This window comes from Somniosus microcephalus, chromosome 4 (assembly GCF_052327205.1).
Source record: "Somniosus microcephalus isolate GS21.2 chromosome 4, FLI_Smic_1.0, whole genome shotgun sequence".
Taxonomy (NCBI): Eukaryota; Metazoa; Chordata; class Chondrichthyes; order Squaliformes; family Somniosidae; genus Somniosus; species Somniosus microcephalus.
Window position 1 is genome coordinate 336,811,619 of NC_140990.1, and position 13,959 is coordinate 336,825,577.

General features: G+C 46.4%; 1 protein-coding gene across 1 annotated transcript in view; it reads left to right on the forward strand.

The window, feature by feature from the left end:
* The window catches only part of LOC147120701 (high affinity cGMP-specific 3',5'-cyclic phosphodiesterase 9A), a gene marked incomplete at its 5' end in the record, with an annotated part of 103,251 nt that extends 100,147 nt beyond the window's left edge, over positions 1 to 3,104 (forward strand). The window contains 1 exon segment of the mRNA XM_085983872.1: positions 2,545 to 3,104. Within this exon segment, the coding sequence (XP_085839998.1) occupies positions 2,545 to 2,811 (267 nt within the window).
* Positions 3,105 to 13,959: the final 10,855 nt, after the last annotated feature.

The following is a 13,959-nucleotide window of genomic DNA, read 5'->3' on the forward strand; positions in this document are numbered from 1 at the left end:
TGTACCTGCAATACTGATCTTGAGTTTTCAATCAAGGAAGTTATCTCTGTGTAGATTTTCCAATTGGGCATAAGTCTGACTGGAAGTGGAACCATGCTCAGTTGCCTGGCCCGTAGTTTGCTGAATTTCTGGGGAGAACCAAATTTAAGTATTGTGGGTGACATGAATCAGTCATTCATGAAAGAAAGACTTATGAAATAATACTGAGCGGCCTACGGGCGGCGCAGTCCAGGGAGAGTATAAATACTTGGGCATGGGCCCAGCTTGCGCAGGACATTCTTAACAGGAACGAGTGAAGGACACAACTAGACCTCCATGTTGTAAAACAGTTGATTAAAGCTTTGTTTAATGCTTAGACCAAGTGCCTCGTAGTTTTCTTACGTCAATGGGTAAACTCCAGGCATGGAAACCACCTATGATTAGGAGGTCACCTGTTAGTGGTTGAGAAACCGTGTATTGTTGCAGGATGATATGCAATAAAACCCAAGTGTCAACATGCAGCCCATAGTGGGTGTGATGACGTACATACCACATTCAGCTGGGAGGATCTTTCTCAGAATGAATCGTTGTATGGATGTGAGTGCAGGGACACTGCCAGGTGAAGGTTGCCAGGTAACAAGGGCTGTCTCATTCCCAAAAAGGTTCCAAGTACACACACAGCAGCAGCCAACCATTTCCTGCACTCCTGCCATTCAGGTGCTATCTAGACTATGCACAAGGCTATGGTTAGGAGCATATTCATCACCCACTGTCACCAAAGAGAAGCACCTGAGCAAGTAACGGGCATTCTCACAGATGAAATTGTTCGGTATTAAAAGTCTGGTTGCACTGAAACTGTGTGTGCAGATAATTTTCTTGCAAAGGTTTACAGGCATAATTCATCAGGTGGCATGAATGTGATATTTGGGAATTGCCTGGAAGATATAAGGCACTGTAGATGAAGGCATATTTATGGAGCGCATAGGAAGATGTAAACAGGACAGTTGACCATGTGAAAATCCTCTGTGGTATCCCGAGCTAAAGTAATAAGCTTAGATTTTCAGATTGGGACTGCCCGTTTTACTGGGGTAAATTGGCCAGGCCGGATTGAAAAATGGGCAGAGCTCCATTCTGCCAAAGCTCTACCCACTTTAACGCCCTCCTTATCTGCCATTGTTTCCAACAAGTGGAGGAAGCCAGTGCCTGTGTTTGGGTGGGAATATGCAAACGCGATTGAAATGATGCGACGTATATCACATTTTCTGTCAATTCCGCCTCAGGGGAATAGATCCTCCGCCTCTGCATGAAGCCTCACCATTTCAGGGTCTTCCTCTCCATTAAAGAGCCACTCAACTAATGTCAGACGCCATAGGAAGTCCCACACATCACCAATCATGTTTGGACCAGGCAGCTGATCAAGAGGCACCAAAGCCAGAAATATTTGGTACCAGCTGGGCAATGCCAGAGACTGAATTTTGTCAGATTGGACATCTCTTGATTGGCATTCATCAAGAATGGATGATGATCTGTGGGACTCCTGCATGGGTGACACTCAAGTAGCTGTTATCAGCTGAGCAGCGCTCTACTGAGAGGGCAGGCCAGAAATAACAGATCTCCACGGAGAGAAGAAACATGATTTAAATTACAAGTACTTCCACTGTGAAATAATAAAAATGCCAATATTACCTCCTAGAGGAATGTATTTTATACTGAAAGCACTTCTCTCAATACTTTATTTCTTCTATAGTAAAATAACATAAAAGGATGTCCTGAGGCATTCCGACCTTGTTGGATATGCACAGAATTGTTGGCTTTTCCATGACGGTCCACTCCTGATAATTCAAAGTACAGGAAACTTTCGATTTGCCGGCACCTAAAATAACCGGAAATCTCGGTTAACCGGCAAAATTCAGGATTAGGTTTTACTTCATATTGTATTTGCCTTCTTCCATCTGTTGCTGTGCAAGGGTGTGGCTGCAGCTGTTGCTAAGCTACAGAGACGCTTGAAACTTGTGGCCATTGTTCTACAGTTGTTGCTAAGCAACAGGGTTTGTTGCTTTATACGGAGCTCTCAGCTCTCCCTATCTTTTACTATAGCGTTCGGTTATCCGGAATTTTTGATGAACTGGCACCACGTCGGTCCCGTCGGTGCCGGATAAAAGAAAGTTTCCTGTATTCTCTTGTGCTATAAAATTTGGATTATCCAATACTTTGAATTAAGCAATGTAAGTAACACAGCAAAGTGTTAAAAAATGAGCAGATACCTTGAAGTGAGTGACTTTGTGCACTGACCATACGTTTGTCTCCTGCCTTCTCCTTAAAGCACTGATAAATGCTATGCGTTCAAACAGAATTTTTTAATTAACAGTGTTCGGTGACTCACTGAACACAGCCTCACTGTGCACGGCAATGTTACTGCAGAGATAAAGGATTATATTTTTTGACAATTTTAAAACATTTTAAAAACTATCTTATAAGGTAAAGTTATCCGAACCTGCTTAGGATGTTATTGAAATATCTCATGTTAAATATCAGCAGTTTTAAAGGCGACATTTGTTTCTGTAGCAACACATCATTGACCCGGTGCGAAAGGCTTTGGACTACTACACGGAGATGGAAAAAGCCTTGGAAAAGGAGAAAGTGAACCGCACCGGAAGCTCGCCGAGTGACAAGATAGTGAAACCTTCGGAGAAGCAGAAGGGAAGCCAAAAGAGTGTAGATCAAACTGAGCCAAAGAAATCAAAGGACAGAATTCAGCTGAAAGCCAACAGCCCCGGCACCTCAAAGGAAGCAAAAGCATTGCCACCTTCGCAGAAAATTGAAAAGAAATAAGTAAGGACAGAGGATTTTGGACTGGAAACTGTCTCCATTAGAAAACAGTGACAGATCTTTATTGTCTCACAAATAATACATTGCAGCGAGGAGAGAATATCAGAACTATAAGAAATCGCATCCACCTCCCTTTGCCTTTGACTGTGAAATTGGTCCCAATAACAGCTTGGCTGGTTACCAAGTGATCTCATGTACTGCGGCATGGCCCTGCACTTCGAGAACGTAAAAAAATCACAAACTTCACACCTCCTGTCCATGATAAAACATTTAGCTGCTAATTTTTATACTTCTGATTTGCCCTGCTCCTCCACAGGCTGCGCTGTAACAGTACCTCACCAATAGACTCGGCATTGAAATCCATATAAGGGCGTGAAACATAGAAACATAGAAGATAGGAGCAGGAGTAGGCCATTCGGCCCCTCGAGCCTGCTCCGCCATTCAATGTGATCACGGCTGATCATCCAAATTCAGTACCCGGTCCCTGCTTTCTTCCCATACCCCTTGATCCCTTTAGCCTTAAGAAATATATCCAACTCCTTCTTGAATATATTTAATGAATTGGCCTCTACTGCCTTCTGTGGTAGAGAATTCCACAGGTTCACCACTCTCTGGGTGAAGAAATTCCTCCTCATTTCTGTCCTAAATGGCTTACCCCTTATCCTTAGACTGTGACCCCTGGTTCTGGACTCCCCGACCATCGGGAACATCCTTCCAGCATCGAGTCTGTCCAGTCCTGTCAGAATTTTATAAGTTTCAATGAGATCCTCTCTCATTCTTCTAAACTCCAGCGAGTACAAGCCCAATCGCCCCAATCTCTCCTCATACGTCATTCCTGCCATCCCAGGTATCAGTCTGGTGAATCTTCGCTGCACTCCTTCCATGGCAAGAACATCCTTCCTCAGTGAAGTTAAGGTACTTACCCACTAAACACACCAGTAAAACTGCGCACAGTTCTGGTCACCACATTACATGAAGGATGTGATTGTCCTTGTGCACCAGTTGCAGAAGGCGGTTAAGAAGGCAAATGGTATGTTGGCCTTCGTAGCGAGAGGGTTTGAGTACAGAAACAAGGATGTCTTGCTGCAGTTGTACAGGGCCTTGGTGACACCACACCTTGAGTATTGTGTGCAGTTTTGGTCGCCTTATCTGAGGAAGGATGTTATTGCCATGGAAGGAGTTCAGCGAAGATTCACCAGGCTGATACCTGGGATGGCAGGAATGACATATGAGGAGAGATTGGGTCGATTGGGCTTGTATTTGCTGGAGTTTAGAAGAATGAGAGGGGATCTCATTGAAACTTATAAAATTCTGACAGGACTGGACAGACTAGATGCAGGAAGGATGTTCCCGATGGTCGGGGAGTCCAGAACCAGGGGTCACAGTCTAAGGATAAGGGGTAGGCCTTTTAGGACTGAAATGAGGAGGAATTTCTTCACCCAGAGAGTGGTGAACCTGTGGAATTCTCTACCACAGAAGGCAGTAGAGGCCAATACATTAAATATATTCAAGAAGGAGTTGGATATATTTCTTAAGGCTAAAGGGATCAAGGGGTATGGGGAGAAAGCAGGGACTGGGTACTGAATTTGGATGATCAGCCATGATCGCATTGAATGGCGGAGCAGGCTCGAGGGGCCGAATGGCCTACTCCTGCTCCTATCTTCTATATTTCTATGTTTCTATGTACTAGAGAGGCTACAGAGGAGATTTACAAGGATGTTGCCGGGACTGGAGAATTTTAGCTATGAGGAAAGATTGGATAGGTTGGGGTTGTTTCCTTTGGAACAGAGGAGGCTGAGGGGAGATTTAATTAAGGTGTATAAAATGATGAGGGGCCTAGATAGAGTGGATCGAAAAGACCTATTTCCCTTAGCAGAGAGGTCAGTAACCAGGAGGCATGGATTTAAAGTAATTGGTAGAAGGATTAGAGGGGAGTTGAGAACTTTTTTCACCCAGAGGGTGGTGGGGGTCTGGGACTCTCTGCCTGAAAGGGTGGTAGAGGCAGAGACCCTCATCACATTTAAAAAGTACTTGGATATGCGCTCGACGTGCCGTAACCTACAAGGCTACGGACCAAGAGCGGGAAAGTGGGATTAGGCTGGATAGCTCTTTTTCGGCCGGCACAGACACGGTGGGCCGAATGGCCTCCTTCTGTGCCGTAAATTTCTATGATTCTATGAAAATAAATAGAGTAAATACCGAGTATAATGATGTGTGGATAGAACAAGACAAAAATAACCTTGCCGTATAGTGTCTAATAGCAGCAAGCTGTTGTATATATTTTACATAGAAACATAGAAAAATAGGAGCAGGAGTAGGCTATTCGACCCTTCGAGCCTGCTCCACCATTCAATATGATCAAAGCTGATCCTCTATCTCAATACCATATTCTCGCTCTCTCCCCATACCCCTTGATGACTTTTGTGTCTAGAAATCTATCTATCTCTTTCTTAAATATATTCAGTGACTTGGCTTCCACAGCCTTCTGTGGTAATGAATTCCACAGGTTCACCACCCTCTGAGTGAAGAAATTTCTCCTCATCTCAGTCCTAAATGTCCTACCCCGTATCCTGAGACTGTGACCCCTCGTTCTAGACCCACCAGCCAGGGGAAACATCCTCCCTGCATTCAGTCTGTCTAGCCCTGTCAGAATTTTATATGTTTCAATGAGATCCCCTCTCATTCTTCTAAACTCTAGTGAATACAAGCCTAGTCGACCCAATCTCTCCTCATACGACAGTCCTGCCATCCCAGGAATCAGTCTGGTGAACCTTCGCTGCACTCCCTCTATGGCAAGTATATCCTTTCTTAGGTAAGGAGACCAAAACTGCACACAGTACTCCAGGTGTGGTCTCACCAAGGCCCTGTATAACTGTAGTAAGACATCCTTGCTCCTGCACTCAAATCCTCTTGCAATGAAGGCCCACATACCATTTGCCTTCCTAACTACTTGCTGCACCTGCATGTTTGCTTTCAGTGACTGGTGTACAAGGACACCCAGGTCTCTCTGTACATCAACATTTCCCAATCTATCACCATTTAAATAACGCTCCACCTTTCTGTTTTTCCTACCGAAGTGGAAAACTTCACATTTATCCACGTTATACTGCATCTTCCATGTATTTGCCCACTCACTCAACTTGTCTAAATCGCCTTGAAGCCTCTATGCATCCTTCTCACAACTCACAATCCCACCTAGTTTCGTGTCGTCAGCAAACTTGGAAATATTACATTTGGTTCCCTCATCCAAATCATTGAACTATATTGTGAATAGCTGGGGCCCAGGCACTGATCCCTGCGGTACCCCACTAGTCACCGCCTGCCACCCCGAAAAAGACCCATTTATTCCTACTCTCTGCTTCCTGTCTGTTAACCAATTTTCAATCCATGCCAGTATATTACCCCCAATCCCATGTGCTTTAATTTTGCACACTAACCTCTTATGTGGGACTTTATCAAAGGCCTTCTGAAAATCCAAATACACCACATCCACTGGTTCTCCCTTATCTATTTTACCAGTTACATCCTCAAAAAACTCCAGTAGGTTTGTCAAACAGGATTTCCCTTTCATAAATCCATGTTGACTTTGTCTAATCCCGTTGATATTTTCTAAGTGTCCTGTTATCACATCCTTTATAATAGACTCTAGCATTTTCCCTACTACTGATGTTAGGCTAACCGGTCTGTAGTTCCCTGTTTTCTCTCTCCCTCCTTTTTTAAATAGTGGGGTTACATTTGCCACCCTCCAATCTGCAGGAACTGTCCATAATCTATAGAATTTTGGAAGATGACAACCAATGCATCCACTATTTCCATGGCTACCTCTTTTAGTACGCTGGGATGCAGATTATCAGGCCCTGGGGATTTATCGGCTTTCAGTCCCATTAATTTCTCCAGCACTATTTTTTTACTAATACCAATTTCCTTTAATTCCTCCTTCTCACTCGACCCTTGGTTCCCTAGCATTTCTGGGAAGTTATTTGTGTCCTCTTCCGTGAAGACAGAACCAAAGTATTTGTTTAATTGCTCTGCCATTTCCTTGTTCCCCATTATAAATTCTCCTCTTTCTGACTGTAAGGGACCTACATTTGTCTTCACTAATCTTTTTCTTTTTACATACTTGTAGAAGCTTTTGCAGCCCATTTTTATGTTCCTTGCAAGTTTACTCTCATACTCTATTTTTTCCCTCTTAATCAATCTCTTGGTCCTTTTTTGCTGAACTCTAAACTGCTCCCAATCCTCAGGCTTGCTACTTTTTCTGGCAACTTTATATGGCTCCTCTTTGGATCTAATACTATCCTTAATTTCTTTTGTTAGCCATGATTGGGCCGCTTTTCCTTTTGCGTTTTTGCGCCAGAATGGAATGTATAGCTGTTGCAATTCATGCCTTCTTTAACCACTGCAGTCCGTGTGGTGAGGGTACTCCCATAGTGCTGTTAGGGAGGGAGTTCCAGGATTTTGGCCCAGCGACGATGAAGGATTGGCGATATACTTTAAAGTCAGGATGGTGTGTGACTTGGAGGGGAACTTGGAGGTGGTGGTGTTCCCATGCGCCTGCTGCCCTTGTCCTTCTAGGTGGAAGAGGTCGCGGGTTTGGGAGGTGCTGCCGAAGAAGCCTTGGCGAGTTGCTGCATTGCATCTTGTAGATGGTACACACTGCAGCCACGGTACGCTGGTGGTGGAGGCAGTGAATGTTTAAGGTGGTAGAAACAAACAGCAAACTGGGAAGAGCTTCAGATAATCGAAAAAAAACATTTTGAAGTTAAGAAGAAAAAAAAAATCTAATTAAAATGGCCACACCAGAGAAGTAGAAACAAATCCAAAATTGTGAAAGGAGAACAAGTGAAGATGAGATTTGATATTAATTAAATATCTTGTCAAATTTGCCATGGTAACAGACTGCATTGTTCCAGCTATGAATGACTAAGTAAGTAACCCCTTGTAGGCTTCAGTGGAACATTAAAGCTATGCTCACCTCATGACAGAGGACAGCAGTGTCCTCTGGAGAGTCGGTGAGCCAAATGGAGAAAAACCCAGTAGGTCAGCTAGTGGAGCAAGGCCAAAGCTGGGCTGATTCATGATGATTCAGATGACTTGATCCTGCAACAATGTTCACAGTGCGCTGTGGGTTAGCTTTGCCCATAACATTTATTTCTACGCCAATCTATTTTGTCTGCCACATCTATCAATCTGCTGACTAACCCTGGTTGGGATTCCAAAGCTGTCTCAAAAGGTTGTAGCCTTGATTTTAATCCAGCCCGCCCAGCGGGATCTGGGCAGTTGTAGGGTTAAAATTGGGTTTAGGAACTTCCCGTGCCTTTCCCGAACTGTTCACAACACATGCAATTTTAACTGGTGATTTACTGGCTTTGGATCAGCTGCCCAGTCCAGATAGGCGGGGACCTAATTACAGAGGCAAAGTCACGGTCCGATGTCATAATTTCGATGTGCATGCGATTTTATCTTTGTTAATCACATGAGCCGCCAGTCAAAGCTGTGACAGGCAGGACTGTGGCCAGAAGAGGTGCAGGTAAGTCTTTTTTTTCTTTAAAGGTTCCTTGTAGGCTATGAGGAGCAGGTGTTGACCTCTTGACCCATAAGGAGACCTTGGGCCTCCTCTGCCTTGGGCTTCCCCACTCCCCTGATTGCCATCGTTCCCAGCCCCCTACTCACTTACCTCATCGGGGACTGCTTCATAGAGTCATACAGCACAGAAAGAGGCCCTTTGGCCCATCGCATCCACGCCGGCATCAAGCCCTATCTAATCTAATCCCATTTTCCAGCATTTGGTCCGTAGCCTTGTATGCTATGGCATTTCAAGTGCTCATCCAAATGCTTCTTGAATGTTGTGAGGGTTCCTGCCTCTACCACCCTTTCAGGCAGTGAGTTCCAGATTCCAACCACCTTCTGGGTGAAAAAGTTTTTCCTCAAATCCCCTCTAAACCTCCTGCCCCTTACCTTGAATCTATGCCCCCTTGTTTTTGACCCCTCTACTAAGGGGAAAAGTTCCTTTCTATCCACCCGATCTATGCCCCTCATAATTTTGTATACCTCAATCAGGTCCCCCTTCAGCCTTCTCTGCTCCAAGGAAAACAACCCCAGCCTGTCCAGTCTTTCTTCATAGCTGAAGCGCTCCAGCCCAGGTAACATCCTGGTAAATCTCCTCTACACCCTCTCCAAAGCAATCACATCCTTCCTATAGTGTGGTGACCAGAACTGCACACAGTACTCCAGCTGTGGCCTTTACAGCGTTTTGTACAGCTCCATCATAACCTCCCTGCTCTTATATTCTATGCCTCGGCTAATGAAGGCAAGTATCCCATATGCCTTTTTAACCACCTTATCCACCTTTTGTGCTGCCTTCAGCGATCTATGTACATGCACACCAAGGTCCCTCTGATCTTCTGTCTTTCCTAGGGTCTTACCATTCATTGTGTATTCCCTTGCCTTGTTAGTCCGTCCAAAATGCATCACCTCACACTTTTTAGGATTAAATTCCATTTGCCACTGTTCCGCCCATCTGACCAACCCATCTATATCGTCCTGTAGCCTGAGGCTTCCTGTCTCGCTATTTACCACCCCACCAATTTTCGTGTCATCTGCGAACTTACTGATCATACCTTTTACATTCACATCCAAATCATTAATGTAGACCACAAACAGCAAGGGACCCAGCACCGATCCCTGCGGTACCCCACTGGACACAGGCTTCCAGTCCCAAAAACAACCTTCCACCATCACCCTCTGCCTTCTGCCACTAAGCCAGTTTTGGATCCAATGTGCCAAGGCACCTTGGATCCCATGGGCTCTTGCTTTCCTGACCAGTCTCCTATGCGGGACTTTATCAAAAGCCTTACTGAAATCCATGTAATCCACATCCACTGCATTACCCTCATCCACACACCAAGTCACCCCCTCGAAAAATTCAATCAAATTGGTCAGACATGATCTTCCCTTGACAAAGCCATGCTGGCTATCCCTAATTAATCCCTGCTTCTCCAAGTGGAGACCAATTCTGTCCCTCAGAATTTTTTCCAATAATTTCCCTACCACTGATGTTAGGCTCACTGGCCTGTAATTCCCTGGTTTATCCCTACTACCCTTCTTGAATAATGGTACTACGTTAGCTGTTCTCCAGTCCTCTGGCACATCCCCTGTGGCCAGAGAGGTTCTGAAAATTTGTGTCAGAGCCTCTGCAATCTCCTCCTTTGCCTCACATCGTAGCCTGGGATACATCTCGTCCGGGCCTGGGGATTTATCCACTTTTAAGCCTGCTAAAACCGCTAGTACCTCCTCCCTCTTGATGCTAATATGTTCAAGTATATCACAGTCCCCCTGCCCGATTTCTATGTCCACATCGTCCTTCTCCATAGTGAACACAGATGCAAAAAATTCATTTAAAACCCCACCTACATCCTCTGGCTCTACATACAGTTTGCCACTTTGGTCCCTAATGGGCCCTACTCTTTCCCTAGTTATCCTCTTGCCCTTAATATACTTATAAAACACCTTAGGATTTTCCTTTATTTTGCTCACCAGTGTTATTTCATGGCCCCTCCTCGCTCTCCTAATTTCTTTTTTAAGTATCCCCCTGCACTTTTTATACTCCTCTAGGGCGTCCTCTGTCTTTAGTCCTTTGTATCTGCCAAAAGCCCCCCTTTTTTTCCGAATTCATTCTCGTATATCCCTTGACATCCAAGGCTCCCTGGGCTTGTTGGTCCCACCCTTGACCTTTACGGGAACATGTTGCCATTGTACTCTCTCAATTTCCTTTCTGAAAGACTCCCATTGCTCCGATGTGGATTTTCCTTCAAGTAGCTGATCCCAGTCCACATTGGCCAGATCCTGCCTTATCATATTAAAATCGGCCTTCCCCCAATTTAGAACCTTTATTTCCGGTCCATCCTTGTCCTTTTCCATGACTACCTTAAATCTCACCGAATTATGATCACTGTCACCAAAGTGCTCACCTACTAACACTTCTACCACTTGCCCGGCCACATTCCCTAGAATTAGGTCCAGTACCGCCCCCTCTCTTGTAGGACTTTCTACATGCTGGCTCAAAAAACTCTCCTGGATGCACTTTAAGAATTCTGCACCCTCTAAGCCTTTCACACTCTGACTATCCCAGTTAATAGTGGGGAAGTTGAAATCCCCCACTATAATTACCCTATTATTTGCACACTTCTGAGATTTGCCTACATACCTGTTCCTCTATCTCCCCCTGGCTGTTTGGGGGCCTATAGTACACTCCCAGCAAAGTGCTAGCCCCCTTTTTGTTTTTAAGTTCAACCCATATGGCCTCATTAGAGGAACCTGTTAATAATATCATCCCTCCTTACAGCAGTAATTGTCTCCTTAATTAATATTGCGACACCCCCTCCTCTTTTACCCCCCCGCCCCTCTGTCTCGCCTGAAAATTCTATACCCCGGAATATTGAGCTGCCAGCCTTGCCCCTCCCTCAACCATGTCTCCGTGATAACAACAATAACATACTCCCATGTGTTCATCAACAACTTCAGTTCATCCACCTTATTCGTAAGACTCCTTGCATTAAAATAAATGCCATTTAGCCTTGCCCTACTCCCTTGTGCCGTTACATATTTGCTCTGCCTTCCAGTCTGACTTATTTTTTCCTCTATATTTGGCTGTACATCACCCCCTATTATAGCTCCACTCTGTATCCCATCCCCCTGCCAAGTTAGTTTAAACCCCCCCGAACAGTGCTAGCAAACCTCCCCGCAAGGATATTTGTCCCGTTCTGCTTCAGGTGCAACCCGTCCGACTTGTACAAGTCCCACCTTCCCCAGAAGCAGGCCCAGTGATCCAGGAAACTAAAGCCCTCCCTCCTGCACCAACTCTTTAGCCACGCATTCATCTGCTCTATCCTCCTATTCCTATACTCACTAGCACGTGGCACCGGGAGTAATCCAGAGATTACAACCTTTGAGGTCCTGCTCTTTAATCTGCTACCGAGCTCCCTAAATTCTTGCTGCAGGACCTCATCCCGCTTCCTACCCATGTCATTGGTCCCAATGTGAACCACGACCTCTGACTGTTCGCCCTCCCCCTTCAGAATGCCCTGCAGTCGTTCAGTGACATCCTTGACCCTGGCACCAGGGAGGCAACAAACCATCCTGGAGTCACGTCTACGGCCACAGAAACGCCTATCTGTTCCCCTTACAATAGAATCCCCTACCACTATTGCTCTCCCACTCTTTTTCCTCCCTTCCTGAGCAGCAGAAGCACCCCTGGTGCCAGGAAGTTGGCTGCTGCTGCCTTCCTGAAGTTGGCTGCTGCTGCCTTCCTCTGGTAAGTCATCCCCCTCAACAGTATCCAAATCGGTATACCTGTTTGAGAGGGGGATGTCCACAGGGGACCCCTGCACTACCTGCCTGCTTCTACTGCTCCGCCTGATGGTTACCCATTTCCCTTCTGCCTGTGCAGCCCTTACCTGCGTGATGCGCTATCAATTACTCATAAAAGACTGAGAGTTAAGAGAGTAACTAAAGGCTTTTATTAGCAAAGAACAGAGCATGCCTCTCGTGGTTGACTGGGTTCCAAGAAAGCAAGGGGCTGCAGGTCAATCACCTTTATACCTGGGCCTGTGTGGGTGGAGCCAGCCGAGACATGTTGAGGCATGCATAGGTACAACAGTGTGTAACAACAACAACAACAACAACAACAGTGGTTTACCACATTCACCCCTTGTTTAAAATTGAGTCCGGCGGGGTGAAGTGTACTAAAGGTTCGTGTAAGTAAGTCTATCAGGTGGCCTTGTATGCCGTCCTGATCGTCGTGGTGGCTGCGGTGATGGTGCAGCATCCAACGTTGAGTCTGGCGTCTCATTGAGTGGTTGGGTGGTCAATGACGGGTCCTGGGGCTGCGGCATGCCGTCTAGCGGGGTTGGGTTGTGGGTAGTGTTTCAGGGGCACCCAAAGGTGCGAGATCTCGTGTGGGGGCTGTGTCCTCCCGCCCGTCCGGGTACGCTACGTAAGCGTACTGGGGGTAGGCGTGGGTAGTGGTGGATGGCGAGGGGGGTGTTTCGGGAGCACCCAAAGGTGCGAGGTCTCGTATGGAGACTGTGTCCTCCCGCCCGTCCGGGTACACCACGTAAGCATACTGAGGGTTGGCATGGAGGAGGCTCACCCTCTCGACCAGGGGGTCCGTCTTATGGGACCTCACGTGCTTCCGCAGTAGGACGGGTCCTGGAGAAGTCAGCCATGTCGGTAACGAGGTCCCTGATGTGGACTTCCTGGGGAAGGAGAACATTCTCTTGTGAGGGGTAGCATTGGTGGCTGTACAGAGCAGTGACCGAATGGAATGGAGCGCCGCAGGGAGGACTTCCTGCCAGCGAGAGGTCGGAAGGCCCTTAGATTTCAAGTTTAAAAGGACTGCCTTCCAGACCGTCGCATTCTCCCTTTCCACCTGGCCATTCCCCCGGGGGTTGTAGCTGGTGGTCCTGCTTGTAGCGATACCTCTCGAGAGCAGGTACTGCCGGAGTTCATCGCTTATAAAAGATGAGCCCCTGTCGCTATGAATATAGCTAGGGAAACCGAACAAGGCGAAGAGGTCATTCAGACATTTAATGACCGTGGTACTGGTCATGTCTGAGCAAGGGATGGCAAACGGGAAACGGGAGTACTCATCAATTATGTTGAGGAAGTACACATTGCGGTCGGAGGAGGGGAGGGGCCCTTTAAAATCGACGCTCAGCCGTTCAAAGGGGCGCGTGGCTTTGATCAGGCTTGCTCTGTCTGGCCTATAAAAATGCGGTTTGCACTCGGCACAGATTTGGCAGTTCCTGGTCATGGTCCTGACCTCCTCGATGGGGTAGGGCAGGTTACGGGGTTTGATGAAGTGAAAAAACCTGGTGACCCCCGGGTGGCAGAGGTCATTGTGGAGGGTCTTCAGTCTATCGACCTGCGCGTTGGCGCATGTACCACGTGATAGGGCATCTGGGGGCTCATTGAGTTTCCCAGGCCGGTACAAGATATCATAATTGTAGGTGGAGAGTTCAATTCTCCACCTCAAGATCTTGTCGTTCTTGATTTTGCCCCTCTGCTTATTATTAAACATAAAAGCTACTGAACGCTGGTCAGTGAGCAGGGTAAATCGTTTTCCGGCCAGGTAATGCCTCCAATGTCGCA